Here is a 15,769-nt window from a genome sequence, read left to right on the forward strand (position 1 = left end):
TGTTAAGAGGGGTTCACTGTGAACCTTATAATGAGGCACACGTAGTGGTTAAAAACAAGGATTTTATAATATCTTGGAAGAGCATTTGACTCTGTGCCCGCTATCCAAAATATTGCGCCGTGAGTGAGGTTAAAAAAAAAAAATAGGATCATCCATGGAGCAACTACTAAAATCCAATCCAGCTTTTCAGGATATCAACTACATATGCATATACATGAGAACAATGCAACTCTTTTAATGGCTGCAGTTTGCACACTCGGTTGGTCATTCTGAAATCTGGACTGGATTTTTTAATTCTGTAGTGTTGGGGGATTCACAAAAAGTAATTGCGGTGCACGCGCTTTGTAAACTTCCAGAATGTCTGTTTGGATGTGCCATAGTAAGTTGGTGAGGGTCTGGTCTGGCAGTTGCGTTGTAGACCAGGGGTCTGCAACCTTTGGCTTTCCAGATGTTTCGGACTACAATTCAGGGGCGTACCCAATGGTGTGTGCAGTGCAAGAGTTCAACCTGATGGGGGTGTCTGGCCATCTTCTGAGCTGGATTCACCTGTCACCCAGGCTGGTGTGGTGGGGAGCTCTGCTGCCATTAACTAGTGTGAACGCGGCACTGGTTCATAACATTCGTAAAGGCGTGCAAAGCCCGAGTGTGCACTGCGTAGCGCCGGAGGGGGCAGCGGGGGTAATGCAGTCCAAGGTGCGAGTCTGGGCAAATTACTTTGCTGTCATGCAGTTCTCTTATGTAACAGAATTGGTCGTGCTTTAAAATGGGGCTAAAAGTTGGTATTATGTGTTATGTAAGCCAGTACCGGCAAAGCAAATAGGTTTGGCTTTATAAAGGTAACCTTTCTTTGTCTTGCAGTGCTGCAGAGAACGTTTTTTTTTTTTAAAGTATCAAAATAACAATAGCAATTTATTGCATCACATTAATGTACCAAGCAACATGGAAACACACCATGCTTTTAAAAGCATCACGCACACCTCTCTCCCCAACTTAGACAGCTCGTCTCTATGTAACCAGGGTTTCAGCAGGGTGCACTGCATAGGCAACATGGAGCAGGTGATTGGCACCAGGGCCGATCTTTATTACGTATCTTCAAGAGCTCTGGCGGAGAGTTGAAGCTTTCCATTGCCAGACCTAAATGTGATATGTAGTCAAAGAAAGGGAAGACCAAAACGACCGTGTATTGCAAAAAGATATTGCCTTGCTTTAAAAAGTGGTGCATGTCAGTCATCAGCAATGAGCCCACGAACATGGGCATATTGTGCCAAATTGAGCATCAGATCACGAGTTGTGGATGTTTCATCGGTCTGACGTGAGCAGTGATCGGCCCAGGATGGAAGAGGCATTTCCCAGTTCTTGGCAGCACTCGAGCTTACTATTTGAGGAAAAACAACGTCATGTGTCATGAAACTGTCCTTAAACAGGCCAGGGTTTTTTTTCTCCCTTGAAGGCGAACATACTCCATCACGCAGAGAAGCTCACGTCGCTTTATCCATGACACATGTTTATAGCTGGTTTGGAAACAATATTAACTATAGAGTTTAACAAAAAATAAAGTTGGATTAAATAATCTATGTATATTTAAAAGTAGATACGAATGGAGATCACGTGATTTGCAGGCTCAGTGTGGGGATTTAGGCCGGCCAAAGACAATGGCTATTTTGCCGGGCCATACCTTGGCAAGCTGGGCACATTTACTTCTGGTGTGCAGGGGAGGGGCTGACACCCCTAAGGTTTCACTGTAGGAAGCCACCCTTTATTTCCTTGCCCTGCCACTGTTCATGCCACTTGGTTGGTATTGTTGACTCTTGCTCTCGTTTATCAGCGCCGGTACGTGACAGTTTTCCCCGCTTTTCTTAAAGGATCATCATTTGTTCCTCAATAGACACACATCAGTGGAGTGGGCGGTGGCAAGCGGCAAATGTGTCATTCCCTCTTTTTGCATGTTACTGGATTTGTGGTTTCTTGACAGCTGAACGCTCTTGGTGTGCCTTATTTGCAACTGGTTGCCTCTGCTTTAAATTAATGCAAAGAGTCCCAGATGCCAGAGGCTTGACTGAACTGAGCCTTGTTTGCTTTGCTTTTTATATTAAGCATGCGCCTGTTGTATTCATTATTTTAATCCTTGGCTCTGTCTATGGTGTAAGCTTTATTGCTGCCCTTTGGTCTTGGCATCTGGGCAATTTGAAGCTGCAGTGGACATCTAGCAGCCACACCATATTGGCTTTGACAATGCTTGTCTATGTTAGGAGTCTGCTGTCCCTATGGAATGATGCATTGCACCACATTGACACCCTGATTTCATGGAGTAGTGCAACGTGTCTTTTGACTTTGCACGGCAAAAAGAGACTTTGCACTGTTCTATGAATTAGGGTGTTTATTGGCAGTGCAACGTTACTTTGCACAAGTGAAGAGTGCAAACAATTCCATGAATTAGGCCCGTAAGTGTCTTATATAGTGCTTAATGCCACTTTCAGATCAGTTCAATGCGCTACAGGGGAAGATGGAAAAGTGAAGAGTTGGAAGATGAGAGTGGGAAGGAGCGGAAGCGAAGGGGGTGACGGGGAATGGGAAGATGGTCTGTGAGGGAGTTGGGGGTCAGCTAGGCAGCAGAGCGAAATGGGCTCCTTCTTCCTAAGGGAACCACTTCAGTGCGCTGCCTGTGCTGTAGCATTCCTGTGAAGTGACGGCGTGGTCTGATTATCCGGCTGCTTCTGCGGCGCTCCCTCGCTCTCAGAGAAACAATGACATCGGTTGTTGAGCTGCTTCTGGGCTCTAACTGCTTCATTTGCACTGCTCAGAAACCGTGGGCTCCAAAAAAAACCCAACAGGACAAATTCCATCGCCCACTGCGTGTCTCCAAGCGGCCTGCCTCAGCTCGCCTGGCCTTGTGCTCACACACACAGCGCTTGCATTGAAAGCAATTAAGAAAAAACCCTCTGGCAAACACAGACCCTGGTGGTCTCCCGGGGAAAACAGCAGTGCCCCCCTGGACCTCCAAGAAGCTGCATGGGAGCCAGCCATCATCGCTTGAAAGGCATGGACTCCTTCAAAGGGGCATGACAAGTCCTTGAGAGGTGTCTGGCTTTTGATAACAATCAAATCATTGGTTAAAGTGCCACTGCATTCAGACTGTGTACAAGCAGTTTCCTTTGCCTTTGGCTTGGCTAGTGAAGTGCCATCGCGTTCTGTTCCCAAGTTCTCAGTTGTAATTGTAATTGGTTATTTATAACGTGCTCAATACCCAGAGGTATCTAAGTGCGGACCCGGGGAATCGAACCTGTGTTGCTTCGTGTCGTCTTGTTTCCAAGGCGAGCGCGTTGCCCCTTAGCTATTCTCCTAAAACGAGTTCTACCACAATGTCTCAATGTCCCGGTTCTGCCCCATGTTGTTCCCACTGCCCCCCCAAATTTGCCCGGTGTAGCCCATGATTAACCTGACTTGCAAGCACATGGGCAGGCACACGCACACACACCCCCAGGCACATATACAGGCACTTTATTTGTTTAACGTGCCTTTCTTCTGCTTTGTTCCTTGGCTCTGCTCCACTCTTCCAGTTCTCACTGCCCGTGGAAACATGTGGAAACAGGATCAGTAGAGCGAAAGGGTTGTCAATTGGCTCCCTGTGCCCCAACTCTTGGTGGCCTACAGGAGGCCGTGGCAGTGTCAAAATCGACACCCCATGTCCTATATGCCAGCCAGAGCCAGTGGTGAAAGTGGACAGAAGTGGTGCCCCTCTACTTAATTTTTTGTTTACTGTTCCTATACTTTTTTTTTTTAAACCGTTCAGGAATGGTTTACTTTTAAAATAAAAGTGTGGGAAGAAGTTGAAACTTGCCCTTCGGTGCACTGAACTGAACGTTCCCTTAAACAGCTGGTGTTTTTGTTTGGGGGTTTGGATTGCTTGTGGGGGGTGGCGGCAATGTGGTTTGTGGGGAGCGGTGGCAGGCCAGCAGGGAGTATAGTTCCACTACTTCTTTTCGTACACTTTGACCACTGATGTCAGCCCTTCTTAGTGCCATCTAGCGCCTACAAGGGCAGAGGCCATGCTAACTTCCACCATGTAGGGTGCCGACCCAACTAAGGCCTGATGGCAACATGTAGCGCTGTCAAGCAGCGCGCGCCACATTTGGTTTACTGGTGGGAAACACTTTTCAAGATGGAGCAAGCTGCTCCCTCCCTCTCATGGGAAGGCACTGGCCTGTCACCCATGACAAATGTGAGATCACTGGACAGTGGCATCATAGGGATACTTGCGGTAGTCAGGGTGTACCGCTAGACAGTAAAACCCAGTCCTGTGGTCGGTATGTAAGCAAGTCCTACAACAGACTTCACTAGCCCAAAGCATGTTTGGACAAGTAGTGTCTGGGGTTAAGTCTGAACCAAAGTTAGTTCTTCGGATGATTGAGCATATGAGGAGTACCAACTTCGGTTTGGGATGATAAATGTATGTAAATATGTTCTTTGTAAAGCGCTTTGGTTTAAGGCGCTATATAAATAACAAATCGTTATCATTATTAATCATTATATGACAGGGAGAATATCCTCGATTTTAAAAAATGTTTAGGAGGTAAAGCAAATGGATTCTGCCATGAAATTGGGGTCTGCTAAACAGTGTCACTTGCAGACATCCCTCTGTGTTTTAAAAGCTGGTATTGGTGGGTTTGTAGCCAGGCGGGCCTACCAGCTGTTGAGTGTGTCATTTAATTTTCAGGGAACCGTACATAAGACACCTCATGTATACTTGATGCTAGGCTTCAGTAATTGGCATGCCTGCCGCATGTTAGTAGCAAGGGGGCTACACTTTTCAAAAGTACCCCAGCCGATGTATTCTCTAAAAAGTGTTAACTTATATTTGGTTGGCAAACCTGATACACATGTGGCGGCCTAAACATTGGACAGTAGAGTCCAGACTGTATCAGGTAGGTGGCCTCCAGAGGATTTCTTGCTGGCATATCTAGAACCAAAGTATTCTACGTTTTCTCATTGGGCTTTTTTGGACTGAAAACGAGCATCCTTTAAAGGTATATTCATAAAGCCCGGTGGCAATTTAGTTAAATATAATTAATAAAGCAATATCTTCTTTGATATTATGGCCTTTGAGCAGATGCAGTCATAATTGCTCCAATCAATTTGATATTGTTTTTATTATCAAGTCCTTTCCAGTGACCCCTGCACCTGTCAGAGCCTTTGTGTGCTGCTATCTAGGACTAGGTTTCACCCACAACAAACTGTTACCCCCCCCCCTCCCCTCCTGTAGTCCTCCTTTGTTCTCTGCTGTGAAGGCTTGGCGCCTTCCCAAAAAGGAAGGTCATAAATACCTGCAGGGGGTATATTGCGGAAAGGTGCTTGAAAGGAAGCTCCACCAGCACGGTGGGGAAGTCTCAGCAGGGACATAATTACTGGAGCCGCTGTGATTGGGCAGGCACGGGAAAGGAGGAGTATCGTACAGTTCACATAGGTTCTGTTTCTTGAGGAATGGTCCCGCCATCTTGAAAATATTTGGGTCACACTTACTTCTTGTGCCCCCTCCCAGCTGCCTGCGGACAAGACACTCTGGTAGCTGACGTCAGAAGGCAAAGCTCTTATAACAACAAGGATTGGCCCCTTACAAAAGGTTTCAAATGGACCAATCCATTGTGGAAAGCTTTCTATATAGGGTGGGTAAGACCCCTGGTATTTGAATCATTTTTGGACTCTGGAATAAGAAGGATTTTGCTTCAACTTTATTGGGGTTCGGTCTGCCAAAAGTCCTCATACATTGGGGTGAAGGCAAAGCTTTCCAAGGAGTTACCTCAGCCACTGCAGAGGAACATTTGAAGTGATGGGAAGTGATTGGTACCCAAGACTCTGCTTAATAGAAGTGGCAGCCCTGAAATCCTCTCTGGCAACCTTCCTGTTGGGAAGGGCTGATGAAAGGATTACCTTATCCGCTTAGGCCCTGAACAGAGACTCACTGCGTTGCTAGAGGGTGAGGGCTGAGCCACTGGTCTTTTGGTTGTAGCCCTGGATTGAAGCCCAGGGGCTACAACCAAAAGGCTAGCTAGCCCTGAATCCCTCCCGTCCCAACATTACTGTAGCCCCGGATCTTTCCCAGATCTAGCAACACCCCTGCTCATAGCACGCCATGGACCTGCTGCTGGACTCTGCCTGCCTGCTAGTGAGACACTGGTACCCAAGACTCTGCCTACTGGAAGTGGCAAACCTGTTGGTGCTCTCTGGCAACCTTTCTGGCTGGGAAGGGCAGAAGACGGGCTTACGTTATCTTCAGAGACCATGGACATGGCCTCACAACATGTAATGTACTAGTTGCTGGACTAGGCCTTCCTGCTGCTGGAATTCTGGCACGCAAATTCTTGCTACTGGAAGTGGCAAACCTGTTAGGGCTCTCTGTCAACCATTCTGGCTGGGAAGTGCAGGTGAAGGACTTACCTTATCTTCAGAGACCATGCACAGGGCTTTACAGCAAATCACAGATCTGCTACTGGGCTCGGCCTTCCTGCTGCTGAGACACTGGTACCCGAAGTAGCCTGCTGGTAGCGGCAACCCTCTCTGGCAACCTTCCTGGCTGGAAAGGGCAGGTGAAGGACTTACGTTATCCTCAGAGACAATGCACAGGGCCTTACAGTACACCACAGACCTGCTACGGGGCTCGGCCTTCCTGCTGCTGAGACATTGGTACCCGAAGTAGCCTGCAGGTAGTGGCAACCCTCTCTGGCAACCTTCCTGGCTGAGAAGGGCCGCAGACGGACTTACCTTATCTTCAGAGACCATAGACATGGCCTCACAGCACACCATGGACTTGTTGCTTGACATGACCCTCCAGGTGCTGAGACGCTAGTACCCAAGCCTCTGACTAATAGAAGTGACAGCCTTACAAGTCCTCTTTGGGACCCTTCCTGGCTGGGAAGGGCCGAAGAAGGACTTACCTTCCATCTGAGACCCTGGGCAGCGCCTGGCAGCACAGCAATGACCCGCTGTTGGTAACAGCCTGCCTGCTGCCTTGACACTGGTACCCAGGACTGTCTGTTGAAGTGGTAAACCCTGTAAAAATGTTCCCGGTTAGGAAGGGCAGACGAATGACTCCTCTTTCCTCTGCGAACCTGGACAGGGCAGCCGAGCACCCCAGGAATAAGAGACGCTGCCTGTGGATCTGTCTGCAATTTCAAACCGCTTCAAGCACTTGAGAGCAGTGCCGACCCAAACATTATCTGCTGGTCCCAAGCTTCTTCAGGGCAAGTGCTATTGCTGCTTGCTGTATTGCACCACATTGCTTAGCCCCGTTGCACTGGATCGACCACCTGAAACCGGACTCAATCCACTGGAAAGCACCCAGAAGCCTAGATCAATGCTTTCAAGCCCTAGAAAGAAGATATCAAGAAATCGACAGTGATCATATTAGCCTCCTCTTGTTATGCGGACACTAGTCCTTACCTTTTTAAAAGGCCGACACATACACTTGAACAGTGCTGCAATGAAAATTGCCTGCTTACCCCTGCCTGCATATCCGGTGTGCCGCTTTCATCTGAACATGTTCATTTTCTGTGTATTTCGTTACAGGGGTGGGTTGTTAGTGGTTTTATTCGTTTGAGGAACATCTTGCATTGTTTTGCATTACATTTTTGGCAGCTACAAAGCTGTTTTCTTGATTGTCGTTGATGTGTGGTAATCTAATACCACTTTATAAGAACACTGCATTCATGCTTCTAGAGTGCAAGGATTTGGTTCTCCTTGTTGGTGCTTTATTCATCCCTCATCTGTGGTCCTCTTGCGAGCTGTTGCCTAATATTGCCTGTTTATAGCGCATTGAGTTGACAGTTATTTTACTTTGGTACCACAGTACTGTTGTGGGTTTGGATGCTTCCTTGCTGCAGCGCCCCCTCCTTGAGAAGTTGAGCTTGCCCTTGGCCCCTGTTTCCTTAACGAGGTGAAGGAGGTCTACCATTCATACTCTGCCTGTTTCGCTTTGTAATTGAGAGCACTGCTGGTTTAGTAGTAGTGTCGCACTGAGTAGGCGTTTAGAAGCCACTACTCACCTCTCTACTCTTACAGAGCAGCAGTTATTTAATCACAGATCTGGTCTGGTTTTTGGGTCCGGTCCATGTTGCGCCATGAATTTGTCGGCAGGACACTAATAAGTAATATTAGAATCTCTGCGCCTATATCTTATGCACGTATGTAAGTAGGTTTCAGCCTTTAACATCGATGGACTGTGGGCAGCCCCCCTTACGCATTGCCGGGCCTCCCTCGAGATTCTCTGCCTGGGCCCCATTTCAATCTTGGGCAGAAAATGGCAATGTTTGTCTCTTTCGCAGCGATTTCCATTCTGTCACGGTGTGAGGCGTGTTTGGCTGTTACTGTGAAATCTTCTGTCAGGGCCGTGACCAGGCTGCAGCCTCGGTCGTCATCGGTTAGTCGGTACAACTGTGAGTGGCGGGGGCACTGAGGCCTCTGCAGGGCACAGCTAGGGGATTTCCGTTGGTGGAGTGGAAAATGAGATTGCTGTCGGGATACCACAGATGGGCACCTCTCAATTATGGAGGGTACTCTGGGGCAGTCGTGCTGTGGCGCTGCAAGTTGGTGCCAACTTGGCAGAGGGCTTGCAGCTGATTCACGCGGCTATTGTAATATTCTTCACCAGAATACCCCAGAAACTCTTACTCCCACGTATCGCTGTATCTCTTATCTGCAACATACCAACGCAGGTGGGTATCCTCCCGCCTAGAGCTGTATACACCCTGAAAAATGTATGCATCATTGATGGCTCGTAATTAGAGCTGGACGAGTAGGCGGGGCGCGGGCCATGTGACTGACCCTCGCTCATCTTGAGTTTCGATTCACTAGCCACGCAGATACCGTCGTAGTTCTGATCATAAACGGTGTAGACTAGCAAACTTGTCTATGGGATGATGGCATCTAACTGTCTTTCTGTCCGACCCTATCACAACTCAGTGTTCCCTGGGAGATGGGGGACAGGATAGGTAGCTGTAGGATTGGAGATTGGCAGCTCTGTCCTTTGTCACTCCACTATCCTTTAGAAGAGATGCTGGGTAGGTAAGTCCCTCCATTAATGGAGACATAAATGATGGTCCTGGAGGAGTGGAAGAGGGTGGTCTTCAGCCCGCTCCAGGGCATTGCACGTTTTACAGGTAAAGGAAAGGAGGTGCAGGCAGGTAGGGCGAGTTTCTCGGGATCACACACTTTGCAAACGGAAGGAGCCAAGATTTTAAAACGGGTTGTACAGTTATCAATTGGAGCCTTAACTGTTTTTTTTCCAATTGCTGGATTTCTTTCACTTTTACAAAGCTCAGTGGGTCTAGTGCTGCTTGTAGGCCGATATTATTGCTAATCTACACATTACAGGCTCAGATCTTGGCTCTATATTTTATTAGTAAATGATCTGGGGCAATGGCAAGGGCATTTATGTGACTTGCAATTCTGTTGGTTGTCTGTGCCATGGGAATGGCCCATGTTATGCTCACCTTTGTCCCGCGCCTTTCCACAGCATAGCCTTTCCAGTGCCAAATGGACCTCACAACTGGACATCCCACTGTGAAAAATAACTAAAAACAGAATAAGTAAAGGAGAAAATGATAAATGCATGGTAGAGTTATTGCATGGTAACATTAATAATATACAAATATTATTATATATATATAAATACATAATATTACTATATTTCAGTATATATTATGCTTAGGGAAATAATAGGTCAATTCAAAAATTAGTAGGATTAATGTATGGGAAAATAAATACAACCATGAGTTAAAAACAATATAATTGGGACCGTTAATAGATAAACGAGTTACTAAATAAATCACCTGAGAAAATCCAATAAATAAGACCATGAATAAACTAAACATTAACAGTGAAGGAAATAACGAAGAAAAATGAAAAAAAAGGAGAAAGAAACTGAGATAAAGAAGGGTCGAAGGAGAAAGAAAGGGAGTTGAAGAAGAAATAAAGAAAAACTAAGAAAGAGAAAGAAAAAGGAGATAGGAGTCGAGGTAGAAATAAAGAAGGAAAGAGGAAACGAGAAAAAACAAATGGTGGTCGAAGGAGAAAGCGAAAAAAATAAATAGGGGTCATAGAAAGGAAAGAAAGAAAGAAAAAAATGTAAGATAAAGAAAAAAGAAATGGGGTCGAATAAGAAAGAAAAGAAATAGAGTTCTAAGAAGAAAGAAAGAAAGAAAGAAAGAAAGAAAGAAAGAAAGAAAGAAAGAAAGAAAGAAAGAAAGAAAGAAAGAAAGAAAGAAAGAAAGAAAGAAAAGGAAAAAGCAAGACAGATAGGGATCGAAAGAGAAAAAGAAATAGGAGTTGACGGAGATAGAAAAAAGAGAAAGAAAAAACAAAGAGAAAGAATGAAGATAGAAATAAAAAAAGAAAGAAGGAAAGAAAGAAAGAGAAGAAAAAGAAAGAAAAAAAGAAGAGAGAAATGTGGGTCCAGGAAGAAGAAATAAAAAGTGAAAGAAGGCAAGTACGAAAGAAAAATAAAGTAGGGGTTGAAGGAGAAAGAAAAAAGAGAAAGAAAAAACAGAGAAAGAATGACAAAAGAAAGAAAGAGAGCAAAAGATACCTCGAGCACATGAGGAGGCCCTCTTGTGTGCCTGCCCTTGTCAGCACTGGCCCCACCGCCCCATGCCTGAACCCCACGCGGGTGTGTGGAAGATGCCCACTCTTGGGGGGGTGCTGGGGAGGCGAATGAGCCCGGCGCCGTCCGCGGCTCCCTCTTGATTGACGGCTGAGTCCCCCACGCTGCCTGGGCAGCGGAAGGCCCGCCTCGGCTCGGGCTGCCGCGCTGTGCACCGAAGGCTGTCAGTGCACGCTCACGTTGCAGCCTGCCACCCACAGCACACCACAGCGGAGCGGCATCCTGCTGCACGGCGCGGAAGGAGCGTGCGTGCATCTCTTCTGGCCCCTGAAGATGCTGCGGGGAGGGCACGGGAGCCGACACTAGGGGTGCAGCTGCTGCAAGCCCCCCACATCCTGCGAGTTCTGCTCCCACGCTCGGCACACGCTGCTTCCAGCACCACAGCGCGGACAGCGCTCATAGGCGCACGGCGAGGCGGGGGGACGGGCAGGAAGGGGTGCGCTGCTCTCCCTGGTTCTCTGTGCTTTTTCCCCGTGCGCTTTCTATCATGGTGGATGCATGGACAGCTTCCCGGAGCAGAGGCTGAGCAGCCAGGTTCTGGCCGCCCCGCACCTGGAGCAGTACAGCGTTCTGCATTGCACCATGACCTTGGACGTGCAGACGGTGGTGGTCTTCTCCGTCATCGTGCTGCTGCTGCTCGTCAACGTCGTCCTCATGTTCTTCCTGGGGACCCGCTGAGCGCCTTCTTCCGCCAGCGGCCAGTGCCACGCTGCGACTACCGGAGGAGGAAGCTTTCTCGCCGAGGGGGACGCAGATGAGCTCCAACATGGCCACCCAGTGATATGTATGACGTTGGCGCGCTTCGCGCACCCCCTCAATCTCGCCCTGTGTGTTGTCTTCCTCGGCACGTGTGTGAGGGTGTCTGCTGGCATCGTGGGGGTGCCGTGTCTTCTCCCAGGGGGAGTGGGGTGGGCAGTGAAATCCTGGTGCTGGGGCGCGTGTATGTGCGTGCGACTGTGCACCCCCCCCCCCGTGTTTTTGTTAAAAATGCACAGCATTAAATGAAATGTATTCAGAGCCAGCGATCCGAACACAGCCAGAGTGAAATGCACACCTCGTCTCGATGGCTGCTGGCAAATGCCATCAAAGCTGTCGTGTGCTGCCGTGTCACGAAGTGGCGTGGAATGTCACGACATGGGCCCGTTATGTTACATTATGTTACGCTATGTTACGCAATCTCACAGCGCAGTGTTGCACTAGCACGTGTGGTACGGTACGTGCCCTGTCGGCTGATGTTATGTGCTATGTTACAGTGTGATGCAGTCTGTTAGGGTATGGTAGGTTGCATTTATAACGTTGAATTCCACGATGCATTATGTAGGATCAGGAGAGGATATGTCCCGGTATAGTGCGTCCCGTTAAGGAGCGTTATCTTATATAAATATAGCGTATCATCATTTATATGAAACGTCCTGTCCCGGCGCCGTATTAGAAAGAGTGCAGGGGAGCGCACCCCTCTACATTATAATAGAACATGCAGCACACTGGACTTGTGTGTGGCTTTGTCATATCTACGAGGTGCAATGTTGCAGTGGGTTAAGTTACAATATCCCCTAGGCCAACACAACAGGCGATAGCATATCGCACCACCACGACATGTCATTATAACATGTATTACAGCACGCCGTACGATAACACACCGGCAGATCCTAACACAAGACATTGCAGTAGAACATACATGAATGCAGCACATTGCAAAAACACAGCGATTACTTTAGAGCATGTTATATTCTGAAGGTCTGAATTATGTTATGTATTACCTACACCGTCATGCCATTAATGTCCATGTTATGTTATTGTACGGTGTGATACGGGACATTACAATACGCTGGTGCGTTCTCTTATGTTAGGACTTGATGTGTAGAGCTTTTATGTTACGTTCGGGTGTTTAAGGTAAGTCATGCTTCATTCAATACACTGTTACATTGCAAAATATTTAGCTACCTTTCGTCCAAGTTACGCTTATTTGTGAAGCGTCATCTCACGTTACATAACATGGCATTGTTTTACGTGCATGTATGACGCGCGAATTCCAAATAGTGAAGTGCTGGGGGGAGGGATTGGAGTTCCTCCTAAACATGCCCGTGACCTCCGCTAAGGAAGGGGACGAGCGCCGAAGCCTTAGATGTGGACATATCGGGGCGCCCGGCACGAGGGAGACCGTTTCTGGCCCGGGCCAGGTGCGAGGCCGGCCCCTGGCCGCCAGCGGCTGCCGGCTCACGGTTGCTAAGTTACTTGTCGCTGCGGGACATGGGCATTTTTTTGCTCTGTGTTTTTTTTTTCTCTCCATGTGTTCAATAATCATCTACATATTTGCACAGCATGGCACAGCATTGCACAGCATGGCACATGCTTGCACAGATAATGATTTCAGTAGAAGGAGCTTTTTTGAAGGGTGCCCTCTGCTCGCCCGCACCCACCTAGAACCCTGAGGATAGATATTTAGTTCTCAGATTCTGCTTCTTTTTTTAGGGTGCTCCCACCTGACCCCCAATGGTTATGGTCGAAAATGCATTGGAAGCCGATAAGATAGCTCAGTGGGTTGTGTCTGACGATCGGTGAATAACATTTGGGTTAAAGGGTTATCTAATTGAAGTTGCCACTCTGCCTTTTTGTTTCTCTGATATTGCTGAAATGAGAACCCTCCGGCAGGTTCATTTCATCGTCACGTGGGCGCTTCACGAGCAGTGTCTTTGGGTGTGCTGGGGGCTAAGGGGGTTGCAGGTGGGACGCTGAGAGCTCTGTGAACCAGCAAGAGCGGGTGCACGGTGCCAGGCCTGGAACAGTCAGCTGTGCAGTTTAATTGTAAGGGGGCATGACATGGCACTCGGGCCAGCCTAGGGGTGCATCTCGGCCGTCAGTTTGGATCCATGTTTGAGCTCTGTGGGTACAAAGTCCCCTCCCCTATGGTGTGCGGGAATTAAATGCGTGTCCCCCCACCTGCGCGACCCCTCCGTGCACGTGCATTTAAAGCCTGACACCTGTTTACGGGATAATTTAGCATTTTACGGCAATTCCTTGAATAATTACAATGCATAATTCACATGCTGGTCAATGCCAGCAAACGAGGTCCCTGCTTAGGGGCCTAGACACTGGCAGTGAAAATGTGGCTCTCGGGAGGATAGCTCAGGGGCAACGCGCTCCCCTTGTAAGCAAGACCCTGCAAAGCAACATAGGTTCGATCCCCGGGTCAGCGCTTAGAAACCTCTGGGTGTTAAGCGCGTTATAAATAACCAATTATAATGCTATTCTAACTCGTGCATTTAGAGCACAAAAAACGGTGCAAATGTGGGGTGTTTACCCTGTGCAGCGCGTTGTATGCTTCCTATGTTACCCCAGCATATCATTCGGTGGTTAAAACAGGCGGTGTTTGAAATACCACGTTTTTACCATACTCTCACTGAAAGGCATTCGACCTCTTAAAACCACTGACTCTACGTTTCTTGTTAACCAATCAGATTCCACGTGGTGCCGTGGGCTCTTTTTTCATGGCGGCGGGGCGGTACTTTTCTGCTAAGGGAATCGCCTTCACCCCAGTCGGCACCTGCGCACATTGCATGCTGCGAACCGCGCTGTCTCTCGGCGCTAACACAATATCATCAAACTCAGTGGCGCTCATGCTGTCTGCAGTGCTGTTGCGTGATGAGGGCAGTTTACCGGGATTGACAACCGCGAGTCGCGGGTTACCGACAGAGCTTCACGCGAGGAGCCTAACCCACTGAGCTATCTATTCCTGGCAGCGCTTAATGCACCGCGAGCCGTCCCCCAAGCGCGTAAAGCTGTGCTTTATTTATCCCGCTGCCGTGTGTGTGCCTTTTTTTTATTAGGTCCGAGGGAACGTAAGGATTTGCCCACGAGCACAATAATGGCCAGCGGGGAAGCCGGGACGTGTAATCAAGTTTCCTGGTTGAAAAGTTGGCTAATAAAAAGCTAAGGTCCAGCCAACGGAAACTCGTATGCGGCAGCGAGTGTGATACCCACACTCTCACAAGTAACATACGTCAGTGCCGTGAGCTGAAGGGGCCGAGGGAAAGGCTAAGAAAAGAGGGCGGGGGTTGGAGGGGAGAGGTCAGGGTTCTGAGAAAAAAAAGGGAGCTGGAACAAGAGAGTTTGGCTTGAAGAGTGAGCGAGAGCAAGGGTGCGAGGAGACAAAATATGGCGTACATTTAGGGTGCAGAGGCGGGGTGTGTAAGAGCAGAGGGCAGATTCGAGAAAAATACAGATACAGAGATAATAGGAGCGAGTAGATCGAATGCGAGAGAGGCGCTATAATTCTTGCGAGCTTCGGCGCGTAGTAAATAAATATATAAATAAGAACAATATCGATGCGCTATACTAAGGAGACAGGCGCTGTAGAGTGAGGGGTGGTTAGAAAGAGGGGCGGAGAGGCTATGGCGAGAGGGAGAAAGGGCGCAAACATGAACGTGGTGTGATGCGGCGTGATTGTGTGTGGTATGTGTCTGTGGTGCTTTGTGCTGTGTGTGTTTGTGCGATGCATGCGTGCGTGGTATGACGTGTTGTGATGTGTCGGTCTCGATGCGGCAGTCGTGGGAGCTTCGCTTGGGTGGTTCTGGAGGGCCGCAACGCTGAACGCAGAGGAAGGGGCCGCGCGCCCCTCTGTGATGACTGAGCGAGGCGCTGCGGTCGGCGCCCTGAGGCGCTATTCAGCCACTCCGGTGGGGCCGCTATGCCCGGCAGGGCAGGCGGCGCTGAGCACGGCATTTACAGTGTGAAATGTGTCAGTTCCCAGCGCGGGGGAGCCGGCGCCGCGCCGCCTCCTGCCCCTGCTCTCTGCGTGCCGGGGAGCTGACGATTTCGGAGTCATTTTGGAAAATGAGCGCTCTTGTCACTCTTAATTTGATGGTCTTGCTGTCCGTCACCGTCGCCATTCTCCAGCAAGATAGGGAGGGGGCGGCGAGGAGACCAATGATTTCACGTGTAGAATGCCCATTAATGTGTGTAGCGCCTGCTGCTGGGGAGTTAGCTTGTTCCTAAGCGCTTTGAAATTCAGTAGCTAAGAGATCCACCGCGCGCACGAGAAACTCATTTGTGCAGGAACACGCCGTTTTGGGAGCGCCCGGGTTAAAATATGCGACTTTTAAATGCACAGTTAGACTA

The 15,769-nt window shown here is 48.6% G+C and overlaps 2 protein-coding genes across 4 annotated transcripts in view; both read left to right on the top strand.

Annotated features, from left to right (window-relative positions):
* Positions 1–15,769, top strand: part of ARHGEF9 (Cdc42 guanine nucleotide exchange factor 9) — a 1,787,868-nt gene that overhangs the window by 947,688 nt on the left and 824,411 nt on the right. The window lies entirely within an intron of this gene.
* LOC138480802 (uncharacterized) lies at positions 11,150–11,329 on the top strand. Its single transcript, XM_069612546.1, has one exon. The coding sequence runs from the start codon at positions 11,150–11,152 to the stop codon at positions 11,327–11,329; it is 180 nt and encodes a 59-aa protein (XP_069468647.1).

Source organism: Ambystoma mexicanum, chromosome 5p (genome assembly GCF_040938575.1).
Source record: "Ambystoma mexicanum isolate Mex_15411 chromosome 5p, UKY_AmexF1_1, whole genome shotgun sequence".
NCBI lineage: Eukaryota > Metazoa > Chordata > Amphibia > Caudata > Ambystomatidae > Ambystoma > Ambystoma mexicanum.